The 21,378-nt window shown below is 35.6% G+C and overlaps 1 protein-coding gene and 1 pseudogene across 2 annotated transcripts in view; both read right to left on the bottom strand.

Annotated features, from left to right (window-relative positions):
- ADAM10 (ADAM metallopeptidase domain 10) overlaps nt 1–21,378 on the bottom strand; it is a 136,338-nt gene that overhangs the window by 26,356 nt on the left and 88,604 nt on the right. For both annotated transcript variants that reach the window (XM_078448652.2, XM_078448653.2), the window contains exons 6-9: nt 18,237–18,386; nt 14,910–15,002; nt 11,549–11,732; nt 2,820–2,983 (exon numbers count right to left, since the gene is read on the bottom strand). In XM_078448652.2, the coding sequence (XP_078304778.1) occupies nt 2,820–2,983; nt 11,549–11,732; nt 14,910–15,002; nt 18,237–18,386 (591 nt within the window). The remainder of the gene's footprint in view (nt 1–2,819; nt 2,984–11,548; nt 11,733–14,909; nt 15,003–18,236; nt 18,387–21,378) is intronic.
- LOC132670658 (U2 spliceosomal RNA) lies at nt 13,162–13,324 on the bottom strand (annotated as a pseudogene).

Raw genomic sequence — 21,378 nt, 5'->3', positions numbered from 1 at the left:
CATTTGTACAGTTACATACATGGTTTCTTTCAGCTTAACAGTATAAGGCAAGCACTGATTTTTAAATGATTGCAGAGCATTCCAGGATACTTTCCTATTGTGGGGTCATTTAGGCTGCTTAAAATTTTTTGCTACTAAAAATGAAACTGCAGTGGGTACTTTTTATTTTTTAATGTACATAAATCTTTGACAGATTCTGCATTTTTCTTTTAGTTGGATTCCCAGTGGTAGTTTCTGATCAAACATTTTAAGGGTCTTGATATCTACTGACAAGTAACTGAAAAAGGGGCTATATCAATTTATATTACATAATAACATGGATCAAGATTTCAGTAGGCAGAGATGGGAAGGAACTGGATTTCTGGCAGAAGGAAAATTTTCAAGGACTATAAATTACTTATTTTGACACGAGAAGGCAGTTAACACTGGAAATATACTTAAACCCAAATGATGGAAAGCCCTAAATGCTAAGATTAGGAAACTGTATCAGCAATATTAGCAGGTACAGGACATAAGGTTGTAAACACAAGTGACATGATCAAAACAATCAGAACTATAACCTAGACAAAGATTACTTTGGTAAGAGTAAACACATAACTTGCATACTGAGAGACAGAAACTAGTGTCATTATGATTATAACTTCCCAAGACAAAGCTTTTAAGATGGTTAACAACAGGTGTGCAGTAAAGATTTGGGATAAGATAAATAAATAAAAGAGACAGTGTGAACCACTCAGAGAGAAAGTAGCACTGACAAAGTACAGATGTACAACAGGAGAGATAAAGACAGATTTCAGATAAAGAAGTCAAAGGGGATCGGCTCAGGAATTTATGGTTCTGGCTGCTCTATTAAAGCACTTATAAATATTTACCCCACATAGGAATGGGGTGTGATTGAGCATGGTAGAGTCATTAAAAGTAATCTCGTATGAGGAAAAGATAGCAGACTATGCAAAGAATGTGAACCAATTTATCCATTAAACAAAAAGCATTAAGTAATATGAAATTAATATACTAAAAAAAGAAAATCTCTGGCAGCTGGGTAGAGAACAGATTACACAGGAAATGAAGAGAACAGATTATAGATTCCCTACTCCACATGTGGTCTGCAGACCAGGGGCAGCTACAGCATCACCTGGGAGTGTCTTAAAAATTCAGAAACTTGCCTCCCCCAGTGGAAATGGAATCTGTATTTTAAGATCCCTGGTAATTTGTATGCACATTAAAAATTGGGAGGCCCTACACTAAAGGGCAGAGGAGTAGCTAAAGAATACCACAACTCCCCTAGTAAGGGCTGGAATCAAAGGGACTGGGAGAGAAAAGAGAATATTTACTTGCCCTTGAAAAAGCAAACTAACCATAAACAATAGTCAGATTACATAAAGAGAAACCACATTGGGTTTTGAACCTCTATAACGCTTTCAATATATATTGAAAAAAATATATATCGAACTCAAGAACAGAACAAACGAAAGAACAGATCATAGAAGCAGTCAAGAAGTAGAGAGATTGAACACATTTTAAACAGTTTATCCAAGAGCATTGATAATAATCTATCAATTTCTAATAGAGACTTAGAAGAATAAAGGCTTGCAACTTAATGAGATGGGACTTCCAGTTTACAAACTGGGAGAAAATTAGAGAAGTGCATTTGAGGATGTGAAGCTCCAAGTATTTACTGTTTTTCTAAACTCATGAAAACTTCCATTTTTTTAAGTGATATGGTGCAAGTAAAATGAATTCATGTATAGCTGTCAAATGAAATTTTCTCAAATTTGTTATTTAATAAGCCTATCAAAATCACAAAGAGATTATCTTTCAGTATTTTGTATTTGTGTGTGCATTAAGCTTTAGGTCCCCTGAAAATCAATATAATTAACTGAGGACTAAATGATACCAAAGGATTGTTAATTCTGTCAGGTATCATAACCACATCATGGTTATGTAAGAAAATGTTTATTTCTTTAGAAATGTATACTGAAATATGTAAGGATGAACAAATTTGCTTCTAATACCTTACAAAAAGAAAGAAATACAGAAAGGACATGTGGCAAAATCTTGATACCTGTTGCATCTGAATCAGAGACTGGCAGCCCATAGCCCATTTCTATATGGCGTAAGCTAAGAATGGTTTCCTGTGTTTGAAGAATTGTAAAAATAACAGAAAAACAGGTATTGCCTCCAAAACCTAGAATGTTTACTAGCAGTCTCTTTACAGAAAAAGTGCGATGCCTGCTCTGGACGACGGGCATGTAAGAATTTATTGTACCATCTTTCTCTACTTTTCTGTATGTTACAATTTTTCATAGTGAAAAATTTTTAAATACCGCATTCCACTCCACACTCAAGATAAATCTACTAAACCACAGTAACGTTTTAACAGAAACCAAGCAAAAAAATTAAAAAAAAAAAAAAAAAAACAACTCCAAGTTTGCAACATTCAAAATGTACTTTAAACAATGAAAAGTGATCCTCACTGAACAGATATTTGAATGAATCACATACCAGGCACTGTTCTAGGATCAGCAGACAGAGAAGTGAATGAAACAGACAAAATTCCTTGCCTTCATAGAATCCTGCATTGTTATGCTTACTCTTCTTATTTGACTCACAAATATTCTACCTTCCTCCCTTTCTGTATTGTCAAGGACATTATTGTGTGTTCCAATATATAAAAACTAACATCAGTCAACTATACTTCAACTAAAAAAATCCCTAAACATTCACATGTACTTGTTTTCAATGCAAACAAACAAATCATTCAACATAAAAGCTAGGTTAGTAACTTTCTGAAAATCAAATAATTAGACAATACTTACTGGAGATCCAAAGTTATGTCCAACTTCATGAGCAAAAGTAATGTGAGAGACTTTGGGGGGTACATGAGACCCATAGTTCTGAACAGTAATAATTCCAGTGTTTAAGGACTTCTTCTTACCATCTGAATACAGCTTACTTTTTTCACATATTCCTCCAGAGCTTCCTAATTCAGAACAGAAGATGGCTAAATTAGCATCTATTTACCCCTCAAAATAACTTTCTAATATATGCTATATTAAATTAAAACATTCTACATATCCCACTTATATCAAGTACTCAGAAGCTTTTTTAGTCCAAGATTAGGAAGTCATTTCAAGTAAGTTTTAGTGGTACACATAAAGAAAGTGCCAGGATGTAGAACAAGGCCCTTAATAAAATGTTCTTCATAATCGAAGTATTCCCCAATTTTTGCTCCCATCAATTTAGCAAAACAAGTATTTAAGTTTCTGTTAAATCTGAATATATCCGTATTTATGCTGCCAAAGCCTATATACCTTTTCATGTTAAAAAATTACATTTAATTTAAATGAAAGTTGAACAAAATATGCTCAAGTAGATTCTGAGAAAGTCACTTCTACAAATAATAGCAGTGATGCATAGGAGTATGTAATTCACTATCCTGAGAGGCAATACACAATATATTTTTTAAAAGAGAAAATAATTAGTGGTTGCCAGGGGCTGGTGGGCAAGTGAAGAGAAGGACAGGGAGAGATTTGTAAAAGGGTACAAATTTCCAGTTATAGAATGAGTAAGGTCAGAGCACCTGGGTGGCTCAGTTGGTTAGGCATCTGACTCTTGGTTTCGACTCAGGTCATGATCTCACGGTTTGTGAAATCAAGCCCCACATAGGGCTCTGTACTGATAGCATGGAGTCTACTCTCTCCCTCTCTCTCTGCCCCTCCGCAGCTTGCACACACTCTCTTTCTCAAAATAAATAAACTTTTTAAAAAAAATTAAAAATAAAAAAATAGAAGGAATAAGGTCTAAGTAGCTAATGTATATATAACATGATGTGTATAGTTGATAACACTATATTGCACAAATGAAATCTGCAAAGAGCATAGAACTTAAATATTCTCAACGAAAATAAACAAATAAATATGTGAGGTGATGGATGTGTTACTCAAGGGGAGGAAATCCTCTCACAATGTATATGAATATCAAATCATCATATTGTACACTTTAAATATCTATTTTATTTGTCAATTACACCTCAATAAAGCAGAGGAAAAAAGAAAAGAATTATGTCCAGTAGGTAATAAAAAAAGGGGGTGGGTGGGAAGGAAGGAAGGAAGGAAGGAAGGAAGGAAGGAAGGAAGGAAGAAGGAATGGATGGATAGAGGGTGGGATGGAAGGGGAATAAAGCAAATGTGGAAAAAACCTGACTGATTAATATATCAGGAGTTCACTGTACTATTCCTGCAACTTTTTAGCAGGTTTGAAATTTTCTTCAAAATAAGTTCAAAAAATTGAATTATCATTTTCCAATGTGTCTCAAGAATACTTTCAAATTTTAAAAGAAAAGCCGTATCACTGGGGCGCCTGGATGGCTCAGTCTGTTGAGTGTCTGACTTCGGCTCAGGTCATGATCTTGACGGTTTGTGAGTTCGAGCCCTGAGTCAGGCTCTGCACTAATACAGCTTGCTTGGGATTTTCTCTCTCTCTCTCTCTCTCTCTCTCTCTCTCTGTCTGCCCCTCCCCTCCCCTGCTTGGGTGTATACACATTCATGAGCCCTCTCTATCAAAATAAATCAATAAACTTAAAAAAATAAAAAGAAAAAAAGTGAAGCCATATTGCTACTTTATTATACATATTAAATCATTTTGTAGTTCACCTCTGCAATAATAGGAACTTTAAAGCTTAATATCAAAACGAAAGTACTTGCACATCTAAAAGCAGTTAACATAAGAAATTAGAAAAACAACAACAGGAAAATCAGAAACTGGCTGACCAACCCATCTTTATGTATATTATACTGACAAGAACATAGTTCTTTTTAAAATTCTGTTAAAGACTTTTAGTGAGAATTCACATGTAAAAGGTTTCTCTCTTTGTTTTTTATTTAAATACAATCAAATGTTAGGATATTCTGATAACTGATCAAATTATTTCAAATTAGCTTTCTATACACAAAGTTACAACCAAGTAAATAAACCATTAAAAAAATCTAATATTTATAATCCTTAATAAAGCATATAATAGATGGCAATTCAAAATAGATTTGCAAGAATGTCATGACACTACAATTGTTGCCCTGTTCCTTTTAACATTAGAAAATATATGGCAACAAAATATAAATCTGAATTACTGTTATGATAGGAGTTAAGAAGTTAGGAAATAACATGCTTCACAGAAATGTAAACTGAAAGACTGGGCCTATGCAGATTTTAACCACCAAAAATTAGAGAACCTTTATGATATTCAAAACTTACTACCTCTTCTACAAAGAAATCTTAACAAAGAAAGCAGCAAATAATTTAATAATATGTAATATATTTTCTTATGCTACTTCTACTTTTGAGATGAGTCCTAAGGACTGTATCACTATTTCCAGACTAGAAAAGATATGAATAGCACTCTGTATGTAGTAATTATCATCTACATATTATAGTTTTAAACAAATAGTAAATTAAAATCCTGCCTTAGTGAAGATTTGTCATATGGAAATTGGTCCAATGCAGTATTGTCAAACTTGAATTAAGCATAGAAGACTTCACACTGTAAATCTTTATCAGTTAAAAAAAGAAGAAATAAATAGCAAGGATTAAAAACTCTGATAATATATTTTTCTGTATGTTTAAGGTCTATCTCATTTAAGGGATGATCATACATAAATTCAAATGTACTTTTCTGAAATACAGTAATTCACACCTTGTTTAACATCTTAAAAACTACTTTCGGTTTTAATAACTATCACTTACAGAAATGTTTGGTATTTGTTACAAACTATTAACATGTTAACTCAATTAACAAAAAAAAATAAAACATTAAATTTAATTTTATAGGCTATGGTTTAATTTTTTTTGGCAATAGTGCACTGACTTTTTTTAAATTTTAATTCCAATACAGTTAACATACAGTGTTATATTAGTTTAGGTGTTGATTTAACAATTCCATGTAACACCCAGTGCTCAGTTATGGTTTAATTTTGTAAAAAATACCGCAACTGGGGCGCCTGGGTGGCTCAGTCGGTTAAGCGTCTGACTTCGGCTCAGGTCATGATCTTGCGGTCCGTGAGTTCGAGCCCCGCGTCGGGCTCTGTGCTGACGCCTTAGAGCCTGGAGCCTGTTTCAGATTCTGTGTCTCCCTCTCTCTCTGACCCTCCCCCATTCATGCTCTGTCTCTCTCTGTCTCAAAAATAAATAAACATTAAAAAAAAAAATTTAAAATACTGCAACTAGTTCTGATGTGCCAGAAACTCAATTAGTGATATCATACATATCTACAGTGAAACTATATAGCTCTAGTTCAGTAACTGCTTGATATCATACATTTAAAATTTTACTACATGTAGTCATCACTGCAAAACACAAATTGTAAATAGTAATGAGAAGGGTAAGATTTTTTAAATTTGAGTTAAAAGCTATTAAAACAGACCTCCCCCCCGCCTCCAAATTAGAAAAACCACAAGGGTAATATAATACCCTGACAGAGTCCACAAACACAGTTTTGATGTGAACAGGCCTAAACACCTAAAACTTAACAGCAGCATGCTGACCATGCAGTATCAATCTGAGCAGTAATTTTGAACCAGACAGTAGTCCTACTCCCAGAAAGGTTATCAGGAAATGTCCTGGGACATTTCTTCACCTTTCATGTCTGGGGAGCAGAACTCACACATAATAGGTAGGGACCCCAGATGTTAAACATCCTGCACGGAACAATCCAGACCTGCACAAAATGCCAATATATTTAGTGTCCTGTTGTAATATTCTAATGATGCAATTCTCCTAGCCCTATAATTAGACTTTTAAACAACATGTTAAGAATTTGACAGTTTGTGGGTTATCTTGTGAACACCATTTTGAGCTTTGTATGCCCTTAAATCCTAATATGTAAAATCAAACTAAAATTTCTTAACTAAGAAAAACAGAAGAGACCAATGCTACCAAATGAAATGTCTCATAAAATGTTTTTCACAAATGAGTTAGAGGAATACTAAATGGTTCAGGATTAATTATGGAGACGAATTCCAGAGCTTGCCTTATTCGGTGTCCTGCCCAAAGTGAGACTATGTTCATTAGGATAACATTAAGAAGGACAATATATGAACAAAATATACCTTAATAAATTAAAAAAAAAAAGGTCCCTATCAAAAGCCATGTTGGAAGGGTGCCACAAATGAAATAAAACAAAAATTTTATCTAATATAGTCATTTACTCAGTCAAGGAATCAATGTTTCAGTCTCGAAATTAAATAAGAGGCTACCTGCTTAACACAGATGAGTGCTCATACAAAGAAAAGTTTAAAGAAATCTTTCTAGATTCATATCTAAGACTGACTTTGTCTGGAAGACCAGACTCCCTTTTTTGGCTCTCTTCTAATCTGTGTATAAATTTTTATTATCTCACGAACCATGAAATCATGAACTGAGGCAAAGTCAGATGCTTAACCGACTGAGCCACCCAAAGGCGCCCCTAACCTGTATATAATTTTATTTTTTCAACGTTTTTTGTTTTTTTTTTTTTTTTTGTTTTTTTTTTTAATTTTTGGGACAGAGAGAGACAGAGCATGAACGGGGGAGGGGCAGAGAGAGAGAGGGAGACACAGAATCGGAAACAGGCTCCAGGCTCCGAGCCATTAGCCCAGAGCCTGACGCGGGGCTCGAACTCACGGACCGCGAGATCGTGACCTGGCTGAAGTCGGACGCTTAACCGACTGCGCCACCTAGGCGCCCCAATATATATATAATTTTAAATGGGAGCCTCCAAGCCAGCCCAGTTCACTAGTTGTTTCCACTTATTATGGAGTTGGGCAGGAGGTGCTGTTTTCCTCATTAAAGAAACCCAAGGCAGTACCCAACTACAGTGTGATATTAAATAAGAATAAAAAGTAGTATAAGAAGACTTAAAGAAACCTACCATTCAAATGTTTCAGCCTTCATTTTTCCCCAGTTTAACAAAGTCAGCAGAGACTACAGCTAATAATTAAAGTAATATTCCGTGAAAATTAATATCACAACAAAATCTTTCCCACCACCATTTAAGTAGTAAAATATCTACATAATTAAATAAAAGCTAAATAATACAACAAAATCAAAATTAGGCCAAATAAAAATGAAAAGATTAAGAAATAGTAACTGATCATAAGCTGAGCAGATCAGCTATGAAATGGCATTTTTAAAATATCAGATAACGGGGGGGGGGGGGGGGGGCCCTGGGTGGCTCAGTCAGTTAGGCATCCGACTCTTGATTTCGGCTCAGGTCATGATCTCATGATTGGTGAGATCAAGCCCCACGTTGGACTCTGCTCAGACAATGCTGAGCCTGCTTGGGATTCTCTCTCTCCCAATCTCTCTGTCCCTCCCACACGCACGATTTCTCTGTCTCAAAATACATAAACATTAAAAAAAAAAAAAAAAACACAACAGGTAACAGGAAGCATTACTAAGATCTATAGGCAGAAACATGAAGTCCCAAAGAGCATGAACATGAGAGAAGAAATTACAATGAAAAATAAACATGCTGAAGCAAAATGATTTATCTGAATTTACAGAGAACAGACAAGAACCCAGTCTCCTAGCTCCCAAACCAGTGCTCTTCCTATTATGCCATGACAATTACCCAAAATGATATCTAAATATTATAGAGTAGTACTCTTTTATAACTCCTTTTTCTTAAAAAAATGGATTCCAACAATACAAAACCTCCATTAAAATGCAGGAAAACATTTCAACTTCTTATCAGAAGTGTCTTACAGAAAGCTAAGATATTAAAGTATATAATACTTAGCACAGTAACTACTAAATGCACTGAACCTGGAAACAAAAGGTCCAGATTCTAGGCTCTGTGTGATACTGGGTTGGTCATAAAGTCTCTGAATCCTTTCCTCATCTGCAGAATGGAGGCAATAACACCTATACCTCAGAAGGGTACTGAAATAATCAATAAAGACAAATATATTTTTCCTTATAAAAATTACAATGTAAGTCAAATATAAGACTCAGTTCAGATAGTCAAAGGGCAAAGGGAAGTGAAGAAAAAAACTGTCAATGTCTAGTATAGGGCAGGCACCCTATACTAGAAAAAGTTGGATCAAGGGAACAAAGATCCCTTCTCTTGCCCACTCTGGCCTCCATTCTGTCCCTGTCTAGCCCCTTCCCAACAGCTCTTAGAATAAGGCTTCTAAGAACTGGAGTTGGGAATTTAACACAGAATAAAGGCAGCAGATGTAGAACCTATAACAAAAAAATAAGTTATGTGTCCCACCATTTAAAATCCAGAACTCTACCCACTGCCACTTCAGTAAAATGAGCGGCATGATACTTGGTGGTCCAAATAAAAAAAGTAACTAGATATAAAAATTAACTGTCCCCCAAATCCATCACCCCAGTTTAATCATAAGAAAAACATCAAAGAGACTGGAAGAGAGGGGCATCCTACAAGATACCTACCTGACCAGTACTCCTCAAAATTGATAAGGCCATCAAAAACAAAAAAAGTCCAAGAAACTAAAACAGCCAAGAAAAGACTAAAGAGACATAACAACTAAATGTAATGTGGTATCTTGGATGAGATCCTGGAACAAAAAAGAGATCTTAGGTAAAAACTAAAAAAATGTGAATCAACTATGGACTTCAGTTAACAATAATGAAGCAATATATTTGTTAACTATAACAAATACACCATACTAATGTAAGCTGTTAATAATATGAGGGAAAGAGGGTGTACAGGAACTCTCTATGCCATTTGCTCAATTTTTCTGTGAATCTTAAACTGTCCTAAAAATATAGCTTATTTTTGCATTTATAGACATGAAGCTATCTAAAGATTAAAAAAAAAAAAAAGACCAAGCTCCTTCAGGAGCATTACATTCTTAAAGAGCACAAGTCTGGAGGTGAAAATGTAAAATGACAGCAAGTTTCTGGTTTGTAATCATCCAATCATTTTCCCAGGAGCCATTCTGTAAACAAGTTTCTTTAGAGACAAAAATGAATATGGTAGTTCTGAGTGCATCAGAATCTGGAAGGCTTGTTCAAACAAAGATTGTTGGACTCCACACCTAGTGGAATCAGTAGACCTGGGTGGGGCCTATGAATTTACATTTCTAACAAGTTTCCAGGTGATGCTGATGCTGCTAGTCCAAGGAACAGACTTTGAGAATCACTATATTAATGGTAATTTACAACAAAAAATCAAAAGCATCCTTGAATTTTAAGAGTACTTACTAATGAACAAGTAGAAGAAATTATAAACTTTGTGATAAAATCATCCAACTTATTAAAGGAGGGGAAAAGAAATTTCAAAATATAAAAGTTATAAAACATGTGAAATTATCAAAGAAAAGAATGAGTTTGTAAAATCTGCTGACAATGCAAGTAACACAAAAGCAGGACAGATCAACGTAAGAGACAAATATAAATCTCCAAAAATACTGTACTATGATATATACAATCCATGACATAAACTTGCACCTTAAGGACATTATGAAAATGTGGAAGAAAAACAAAAGAAGTTTTGAAAATTGTAAAAAGAATATTCATTGCTGGCTCAAAAAAAAGAGCAGAAAGTATAAAAGCTAAAATATAGTACCACTTAAGATTTAAAATACACATTACAAATCAAACAATAAACTAATAGGAATACAAAATAAACTAGGAACAGAAAAGCTGGCCTTATCCTACATAAAGCAGAAGGTGATTCTTATAAAAAGATAGAAATGATACATCAGAAGAAAGAGACATTACTGTATACAGCTCAAAAGCTGACAGACTGTTGATCAAACTCTATATGACCAAATCTATATTCAAAGAGTATGTGATTGTTTCTACTCAACCTTTCAATTAATAAATCTGTATTTCTCTAAACGAGGCTTCTGAACTTAATGTAAATCACAGACTGTTCCACCTCCACTGCAATGGGTAGAGGATCCTATCCCAGATTTCTCAGCAACAGCAGTGTTCACGGCTAAGGCAGAGACCCCAGTAGAACATGGGCCCAGGTGCCGAGGTCAGTGGAGCTGTGGGTACTGACACCTGCTGCTTACATCTCTTTTCAGGGAACACTTTACTTTTGTTAAAATAAAGGCTATAAATAAAATAATAATAAGAGCAGTCTTTCTTTTCTTTTTACCTACTGCTCCTGACCAGGGTTTCTCCACTCTCTATCTCATTCCAGAACAGAAGCAAGAACATAGTTTTCCCCTTGTAATTTTAAGGCCCTCTTTCCAAGAAAAATAAAAATCTTTAATTAATAATATTAACTTCTATGAAAAAAATTAATATTTCATTTTTGTTTTCAGGAATGAGTACTTCTTTTTCTCACAAAATTATTTATTTCAGCCACTCAATGTACCAAATGTCAGGATACCCCCTTGTTAGTACTCATGACAAAATAAAAAGTTGTTTCATCTATTTTTCTACTTACATCATGCTTGCCTAACTCAAGTTGAATAAATTAAGATAATGTACAGGCATCAGGTTCTCCTATACTTTTATAAAATTCAAGTTGCCCTGAAAACTGCTTTTTGTTTCAAGCATTAAGGCAAGAAACAGTTAAATAAACTACCTGAAGGTGCTCCAACCCAAGCCAGACCAAGAACACCATCATCAAAATCTCGGTCTGTGAAGACATAGGCCAAACAGTAGTCATCATGATTCTGCTCAGAATTCAATTCCAGAAACTTCTCCACGCCAATATTTGGGAATCGAAACGGATTTGTAGGGTCCTTCTCATCAGCAGTTGTGTTGATCTAAAATTCAAAACAATTATTTAAATAAGCAATTAAAGTTAGCAGAGCCTTTGTATAAAGTCTTTGCTCCCCTTCTTCTGCATGTGCCTGCACAATATGCTTGGGACCCAAGGGAAATCAGGCCTGAATTAAGGCTTCTACAACTCATCCCCCAATGCCCCCACCCCTGAGCTGATTATAGAAGCTGAAAAGAAGGAAGGGGGGGTGGGGGAGTGCGGCGAGAAACAGAGTAGGAGAATTAAAATTGAGCATGTTAAATTTCTGGGCAAGGTTTGACCAGGTTCCTGAACACTGTGCATTCTCTTTGGGATGGAAAAACAAGTTCTTCTTGAAAGAAAAATTCTAATAAAAGTACAGCTTCTCAAATTTAATCATCTGAGTAAGTCTCTTTTGGTGCTAATCTCCTGCGCATGGTGGAAAATATAAGGATATAAAAACCTTAAACTTTAGCTAATTACTAGAACATAACATAGATATCAAACCCAAGACTGTCAATTCAACAGACAAATCGTTTTCTTGGTTCTCCTTGCCTAAAATCACAGGAGTCGAGCCCAATAAACTGCAAGTTCAATTGTTTTTCCCTGACTGTGGGCAAGATTTTATTTTTACTGACAATTCTCTTCTCTTACTGTATCAAGCTGAGTTCCTCCAGAATATTTCTTAAGATGCTTAGCTACTATACTCCTAGTGCAGGTTCCTCCTTCACAATCTGAAGAATAATCAGTTCTGATACCAAACTTCTACAAACAAAAGCTTTCATTTATTAGCCCCTGCCTCCTTTCAGAGATCCCTGCCTAACCTTTGAAGTCCTAGAACAATGTGGCTTTCCTCAAGTAAGTGAGAGCATTACAGACAGAACTGTTGATACAGAATAAAAAGGGGTATCCATGAAAGTAAACATTTTTTAGAAGGCAAACTTCATCCTATTGAAAATGTTGGTAGAAAGGGAGGATATAACAGTTGATAAAATGAGAATGTTAGGTCTTTTTAGGATCCACACCCTTCAGGAAAACCAAGAGGCTTAGAAGCAGGATTGCAAAAACACTACTCAGGGCAACTGCCTAAGGACAGATTTCAGAACATCTGATTTATCTACTAACAATTAACTAAAAACAATCAGTAATGGTCATCTAACATAAATAATTCCAAAAGCTATCACACTACATTGTAAATAACACATGCTGAGAGACATGCTATAAATGGCTTTTTTCCCAGTCAAATGAAATTCCTTGATATTTCTGTAATATTGGCTACAAATAAAAACTGCATCTAAATTTTAGCTACCTATATCAGAAATGAGATAATTCTTATTTAAGTATTGATACGAACTTCAAATTAATTAATGGGTCACAAGGAATCTTCAGCAGATGAAATCTGAACTAAAATTTCAATCTCAGCTAAAAACCTGAAAACAACTAACTGCCACACTATCCATTCATACACATGCATTTCTTCATAATGCAAAGCATTTTACTCAAAGAAAAGTGCTTCACTAAATTTGTTCTGGTATTCTTTACTTTTCACTACTTTGCATTTTAAATTGATAAGAACAGAGACTACACTTGATCTTAGCCAAAAGGCCAAGAAGTGATTCACTACTTTGCATTTTATTGCTTTGCCTACTAAACAATATTTTTCTTGGTCATTTAAGGGTTTAAATTGCTCTCAATATACGTGAAAGAAATTGATTATGAACAATTCTTACATTATTTATCTACAAACCACATTTCACCTTAAACTCCAATTTAACATTTAATCGTACTAAGGATCAATTTTGCCTATGCTATTAAATATATTACATCCATGAACACAAATTATAGTTTAGTCAACCATATTTGAAGAAAGTTAGAAGCACAAAAATAAAGAAACCCTGTGGTAAATACTTTCGTAAAATAATTTTTTTAATTCAGGTTCTTATCTAGTTTATGAATTCATATTCTTAAAAGCTATACACATGGAAAGATTCACATTTGGAAAACTTCTGAAACAACCAACCCAATTTTGTTAGTAATTTAAAATCTACTTATTTAAATTTATAACATTAAAACTAATCATCAGTGACCCTGTGGCTCTGGGTGAGCATTTCTCAAAATGTGTTCTACATTTATTTGGACTCTCAGTTGACATTAATGCAGCAAAGGTTCCATGGTCAAATTATTTCTGAAAATTATGAGTTTCAGGGCAGCTGGGTGGCTCAGTCAGTTAAGCGTCCAACTCTTGATTTCAGCTCAGGTCATGATCTCACAGTTCATGGCATCAAGCCCACATCAAGCTCCACACTAACAGCAGAGAGCGTGCTTGGGATTCTCTCTCTCCCTTGCTCTCTGCCCCTCCTTTGCTCTCTCTCTTTCTCTCTCTCAAAATAAACATTTTAAGAAAAAATTATGAGTTTCTCTCATGAAGGAATTCTCAAAATCTGAGATAAGTTAGCGTGCACTGTGAATTTACAAAACGAGGGTACAGTACTGTTTTTCCGACTTCCAATTTTATTTAACCGTTCCATCTATCTTTTCCTTCCCTGGAACACCAAATGAGACACACTCGGAAAAATACCACACAAAGCAAATCTTAAGAAGCTGGAAAATGACATCAGGGGGATAAAAGGTCAAGTACTATACCTGTAGTTATTGAGAAGTTATGGCTTTCTAAATGTTAATCAGACAGAATATAGTATGACTGTTACCTCTTTTGCAGTACAGATTACAGCCCTATAGATTTCGTTCTGAATCATAAACCCAGTGTGTGTGTGTGTGTGTGTGTGTGTGTGTGTGTAAAAGCCAAGAGTAAATATAGTAGGATCAGTAATGTAAAATAAACTATTACTACATAAAGATGAAGTAAAAACCAAGTATTTTTCTTTTTGTAAACATGGTCCTTATGGTCTTTCTTAATGTTCTGAACTACTGAAATTCCTTACTCTTGGGCTGTCTGGGTGGCTCAGTCAGTTGAACATCTGCAGCTCAGGTCATGATCTCACAGTCCGTGGGTTCGAGGCCTGCATCGGGCTCTGTGCTGACAGCTTAGAGCCTTGAGCCTGCTTCAGATTCTGTGTCTCCCTCTCTCTCTCTCTCTGCCCCTCCCCTACTTGTGCACGCACGTGCTCTCTCTCTCTCTCTCTCTCTCTCTCAAAAATAAATAAACATTGAAAAAAAATAAAAAAATAAAGGAATTCCTTACTCTTATTCGTTTCACCATGAAACTGATGTTGCGGATTCCAGAGAAGTCTGTGGTCTGGTAAATTGTATCAATTGCTTTAACATGACTGGATATCTATAGATTTAAAAAAAGAACAATATTTTAGAGGCAGTATTAAATGTAAAAAAAGACTGTGAATTTCCATCTCCCAAATCAAGAATTATTCATATTCGACCACACTCAAATTTTAAAATGTCTACATCATATACTGGATGAAAAGATGAAATAAGATTAGTCAACTAGGGCTGAGAGGGGAGATTCTGTGCCTTTTCCAGACTCGTCCCCAGCCAAAAACAAACATGCACTCTTGCTTGAATCATATAAAACTTTGTTCCCTCAATCAACCCTGCAATGTCAGACCTCCATGCCTTTTCACATGCTATTTTCTTATGCCTACAGTATCTTTATTTATCCTTCAGGCTTAGTTTGAATATCTTCTGTAAGAACTTCCCTGATAATAATCAGGACACTCAGTCACTCTCTGACTTTAGTCTTTCTATTGCTGCACTAGTACACATTCTCTAAGTTCTTTTGACCACTTTCTATACACTGGCACTGTTTTAGGTGCTAGGAATCTAATGGTGAACAAATAGAAAAGGTCCATACAAATTTACAAAGATTTATTCTAGAGGAGGAGGGATGAGAGGAAGTAATGCAAACATAAATAAGATACATTCAGATTTGCTAAATTCTAGGGGCATCTGGGTGGCTCCGCTGGTTAAACATCCAACTTTAGCTCAGATCATGATCTCACCAGTCATGGGTTCGAGCCCCAAGTCGGGCTCTGTGCTGACAGCTCAGAGCCTGGAGCCTGTTTCGAATTCTGTGTGTCCCTCTCTCTCTCTGCCCCTCCCTGACTCATGCTCCGTCTCTCTCAAAAATAAATTTTAAAAAAACATTAAAAAAAAAAAAGATTTACTAAATTCTAGGAGGAAATTAAACATGGTGATAGAACACAAAAGACTTCTCTGTTTATGTACCTGACTCCCAACTAAACTCTCTGGCTTCTAAACCACTTTCCCAACTTTATATATAAAAAGCATTCTTGCTACAATTTATGTAAAAGCATGTATATACACTCTTAAAACTATTTTCAAACAAATTATACAAACATGACACAGTCAGGTGGAAGAATGAACAGTAATAATTTCACAAGTAGCTCAGGTTGACATACTGTTAAAGAAAGTCCTAACAATGCTGACAGGGTCTATTATAAATTCATGCTATCTAACCTCAGCTTGGCCTAGTAATCCCTTATCAGATTCTGTTTCTTCTCCATTCCTGACAGTAGTTCAAACATTCCTCCACAGATGATTATACTTCATACTTTACTGAGAGCTCGTCTTGATTCCCCTCCCTCCTAACCTTCAAATTTTTCTAACTTTATCCATTTCTATCTTTCTCAAAGTGTAATTCTTCCTTAAAGGGAAACTTTTCTTTATTCCTGATCCCAATCCTTACTGGCTGGACCTGCAAGAACATTGGCTCCTATCGATTTTTCTTTCTCTTGTACCTTACATTGCTTTTCTACTAGATCATTTTCCTCTTCCTACCAACTTGCTCCTGAGTATTCCCTGTCTTCCTTTCACCCCCAAATACTTCATAGTATTTCTAAATCACCATATCTTTTCCTATTTTTCACATTTCTTAAAAACCTTGCTGCTTCACTGGGGCGCCTGGGTGGCTCAGGTGGTTAAGTGTCCGACTCTTGATTTCAGCTCAGGTCATGAGCTCACAGTTTTGTGGGCTCAGGCCCCACATTGGGCTCTGCTCACTGACCGTACAGAGCCTGCTTCAGATCCTCTGTCTCTCTCTCTCTGCCCGTCCCCAACTTGTACTCACACGCTCTCTCTCTCAAAATAAATAAACTTTTAAAAAATTAAAAAAAAAATTCTTGCTGCCTCAGCCAACCCATCCATTATGCTTGCAATGTTTTCACCCTCACGACTCTACCAAGAGCCGATTAAAACTCAATAACCTTCTAGTAACTAAAAATCAACTACCTTTTATAGTCTTTTTTATCTTCAGTATTATTGAGGCATAACTGCAAATAAAATTGTAAGATGTTTAAAGTATACATCTTGATGATTTGATACATGTATACATTGTGAAAGGACTCCCCCTATCTAGTAAATTAACATATTGTAGTCATTCTTCATTCTCTTTGATATCTCTATAATATGACATTTTGTTTTGAAACTTGTTTCTTCCTTGGCTGATCCCAGTTCATCTCCAACATGTTTAACTATTATGTTTTCCCCCATAGCTTCTCTTCCTCATCCTACTCACTATATACAGATATTATCCCTGTTTCCTCCCTTTTAATTTCATTCTCTCCCCTTATTTGAACTATATCTTTTGTACCCATAAATTCTATGCAGAAAGCTTAAGGTTAGGCTAACCTCTCCCAAACTCCAGGTCTACTTCAATATCCTAAGGAATGACCACTTGGCATTTAAACACATCTAAAATTAAGCTAGTCAACACCACCAAAATGAGTCTATCATTTACACTATTGGCACCTGAATCCTCTTAGTCTCAAATCAAATTTGGAGTCAAAATGCATCCTCAAACTCTCACTGGGACTCTTCAACACAAAGGGTATCTTGCATGGTTATCTCCAAAAACTTTTTACTTTATAGTAAGTGTTGAAAAGACACAAATGCAAACAATGCAACTTTGAAAGCACCAAGTACAAAAAAAAAAGCACTAAGTACAATGGGAATACAGAATAGAAATTAAATACTTCTTGTTGGAAGGATTCCTCTATTCTTCCATTCTTTAGGACCACAATTCAAAATTCAACCCTCTTACTCTTAAATATAGAGAACAAACTGAGGGTTGCTGGCAAGAGAGTGGGGAAGAGAGGAATAAATGGGCAAGGGGCATTAAGGAAGACACTTGTTGGAATAAGCACTGGGTGTTATATGTAGGGGATGAATCACTGGATTCTATTCCTGAAATCATTACTGCACTATATGCTAACTAACTTGGATGTAAATTTACAAAAAATAAATAAAAATTAAAAAAAAAAAAAAAGAAAAGAAAATTCAATCCTCTTTTCAAAGCTAAGCTCCAGTGCTATCATCTTCATGAAATCATTTTCTTACACTTCAGCTTTTCATGACTCTAAAACATCCTAACTGGTCTTTCAGTCATCTGTTTACTTATCCTACATATTCTATAATTATTAAAAATACGTACTTTTTTTTCAAAAAAGAGATATGCCATAACTTTAATTTTAGAGGAAAATATAGGTATAATGAAACAGTGTGAGAACTCCTAAAATAGTAGCAAAATTATAAATACCTGGGCAATCACAGCTTCTCGTGTTCCATAATATTTAAAGAACAGATGATCAGTCTGAATATAAAGCTGACAAGTATTTCTTTCAGCTGAAGTTGTACGTTTTTTCCTCAAGTGTTCTGGACCATTAACAGCATGTTCTCCTTGAGGTGTCTATATGTCAAAAAGAGAGTCATTTCTGATAATTAGTATGCTTCACTATTATACTTCATACAACTAAGAATACACATTATGTACAATTTCATATTCTGCTTTATTATGTAACACCATAGGTATTCCCCCACACCATAAAAATTCTTATAAATCTCACTTTCAGTCTCATAACGATATATACAGACTATATACATGATTTATAATTTATTCAAGCAATTCTTCCACTTTTAAACATTTTCAAAACATATTTTTTAATATATAATCCTTTAAATATAAAGCAAGTCTTATAGTAGCTTATACTACTTTGATATTTTCTTCTCTCTCCCTCTAACACCCAATCTATTACCTAGCCCCATCAAATTGATCTCCTAAATACCTAGGGAATCTGCCCATTATCTCTGGTGCCTTCACATTAGCCCTGGCTACCATCATTTATTACCTAGGGTACTGCAATATCTCTATCCATATCCACTACCGGCCTTCCCTCTATTCTCCAAACCACACTCTTTCCAAAATGCCAACTTGCAAAATTACCCACCTGCATAATATATTTCAATGGCTTCCTAATGCTCTAAGGATAAAGCTCTAAATGCTTTACATGTGCCACCAAATCAACATTGCAGTCTCTGCTTACATGCCCGGTTTCTTCTCATTCTATATTATATCAAAGAGAGACTCTACCACATAACCCAACCCTAGCTCTCTGTGCTACAGCTAAACAGACTTCTTTCCAATCCTCCAACATCGTCTGTCTCCTGCCAGTCTTTGCACATGCACATACAGCTGCCTTCTCCTAACCAAGCTTTTTCCTTCAGACCCATCGATTACACCACCTCACAGAATGCACCCATGTCCCTTCCATAGTGCAACCTTATGGTATATTGTGTGGTGATTGGTTTAATTTCTGTTTCCAGCCTACCACCATTACTTCAACCACTAGAACAGGAGCTCCAGAAAGAACAATCCCTGTTTGCTTCTCACTATATTGCTATCACCTAACACAGACTTGGCAGGCAAACAGCAGATACTCAGTAAGTAAGAATTAACACTGCTATTGAATCCAAGCACTTAAACATTTGCTGACATCTGAGGACTCCATTTTAACTGAGTTTTGATGACATAGTTATGGAGAATTCAAATTAAATTAGATTTGGGGCACCTGGGTGGCTCAGTCGGTTAAGCATCCAACTTCAACTCAGGTCATGATCTCACCACTCATGGGTTCAAGCCCCACGTCAGGCTTTGTTCTGACAGCTCAGAGCCTGGAGCCTGCTTCAGATTCTGTGTCTCCCTCTCTCTCTGCCCCTCCCCTGCTTGCACATGTGCGCGCGCGCTCTCTCTCTCTCTCAAAAATAAACAAAAACATTAAATAAATTCTATTAAACAAATTAAATTAGATTTTAAGCCACAATTCCAAATTTACTCTCACATTTCATACTTTGCTTCTCCCTTGACAACTCCATGTTTCTCTGTTCTCTCAGTTACCACCTTCATTTTGCCTTTATCTATTTTCACTGAGTACAGCATTCGAGGGTGGCAGTTACTCAGCTTCACCACGCCCTACTGTCTTCTGGTTTCAATGGTCTCCAATGAAAAATGAGCTGTCATTTTTACTGTTGCTTCTGTAAAGGTGACTGGACTTTTTTTACTGGTTGCCTTTAAGAGTATATATCTTTCAGTTTTTAGACTTTTCTAATAACATCCTAGGGTGTTATTTTCACTGTAAAGTATTTATCCTGCTCTAACTACAGGGCTTACCAAAATTGTTGATATCCTCTGTCATATTTGGAAAAGTCTCTGCCCTATCTGTCCTTATTTCACTGTCATTTTTTCCCCTCCTGAGAAATCAATTATACATATGCTAGACCTTCTTGATGAGTCTCCTATCTCTTTTCTGTATTTTCTATCCTTTTGCTTCTGACTGGTTCATTCTGTTTTCTTATGATATACCACCCAGATCTAAATCCATCAAATTCTTAATTTCTGTTGTTATGTTTTTTAATTCTAGAATTTCCATCAGACTCTTTTGTTCATTTTCAGTTTTCTGCTGCAATTTTAAATTCCATCTTTATGTACTTGAACATATTAAAGTCTGTATCTGTGTCTGATCATTTCATTACCTCGAAACCTTTAGGCTGTTTACATGTCTGATACCCCAGTACAATGTAAACTCTTTGAGGGTGTACACTTTATGCCATTTACTCTTGCATCACTGATGTTTGGTATACAACTTTTCTCCTCTTGTTCTTCCATCATGTTGTCTCATTTGTTCATATGCTTATTATTTTCAGCTGAATGCCAGACAGCGTACATGAAAAACCACAGATAGAATTTTAGGCTTGAGGCGATGATATTTTTCTCAAGAGAAAATTTATTTTTGCTTCTGGCCTTCACCGTTAGGCTTGATGCACTAGTAATCCTGGATCACCTTACTTTAATCACAGATTAAGCAGCTGTGATGTAAAGCTGTAATCCCTTTGAAAGGAAGAGGTAGAACATTTTTTTGACCCACCCTTACTTCCAGGGAGTAGACCTTCAAGATCCAAACCTAAAGCACTACAGAGAAGGCCTCATGTACTATTTTTACCCTAAGGCTCAAGAATCTGGAGAGTTCTACTCAGCTTCTCAGTCTCTCAGCTACTTTATCGGAACTGGAAGACAGAGCTGGAGAAAAGGTAGATCCAAATGCCATGCTCACTCAGTCATCCTCATATTTTCCTAAGATCTAGCCCCATAATTCTTCACAGCCTTGTTCTCTCCCCAATGCCTCCAAGCCAATACACAAACACACACATGCAGACACACATATAAACATGTACATATGTACTTTTAAAATATTTATTTAAAAAAAATTTTATCTTGAGACCAGATTGGTTTTTATTAGCAGTTCTGAACAGGAAAAGGATTACTCTGTATCTTGAAAACAATTTTGTGGTAATTTTATGTATCCTGAATATTGTCTCAAAGCTTGTAATTGTCTTCATTTTGAGGT

This window comes from Panthera onca, chromosome B3 (genome assembly GCF_046562875.1).
Source record: "Panthera onca isolate mPanOnc1 chromosome B3, mPanOnc1 haplotype 2, whole genome shotgun sequence".
Taxonomy (NCBI): Eukaryota; Metazoa; Chordata; class Mammalia; order Carnivora; family Felidae; genus Panthera; species Panthera onca.
This window is presented reverse-complemented; position numbering and strand designations above follow the sequence as displayed.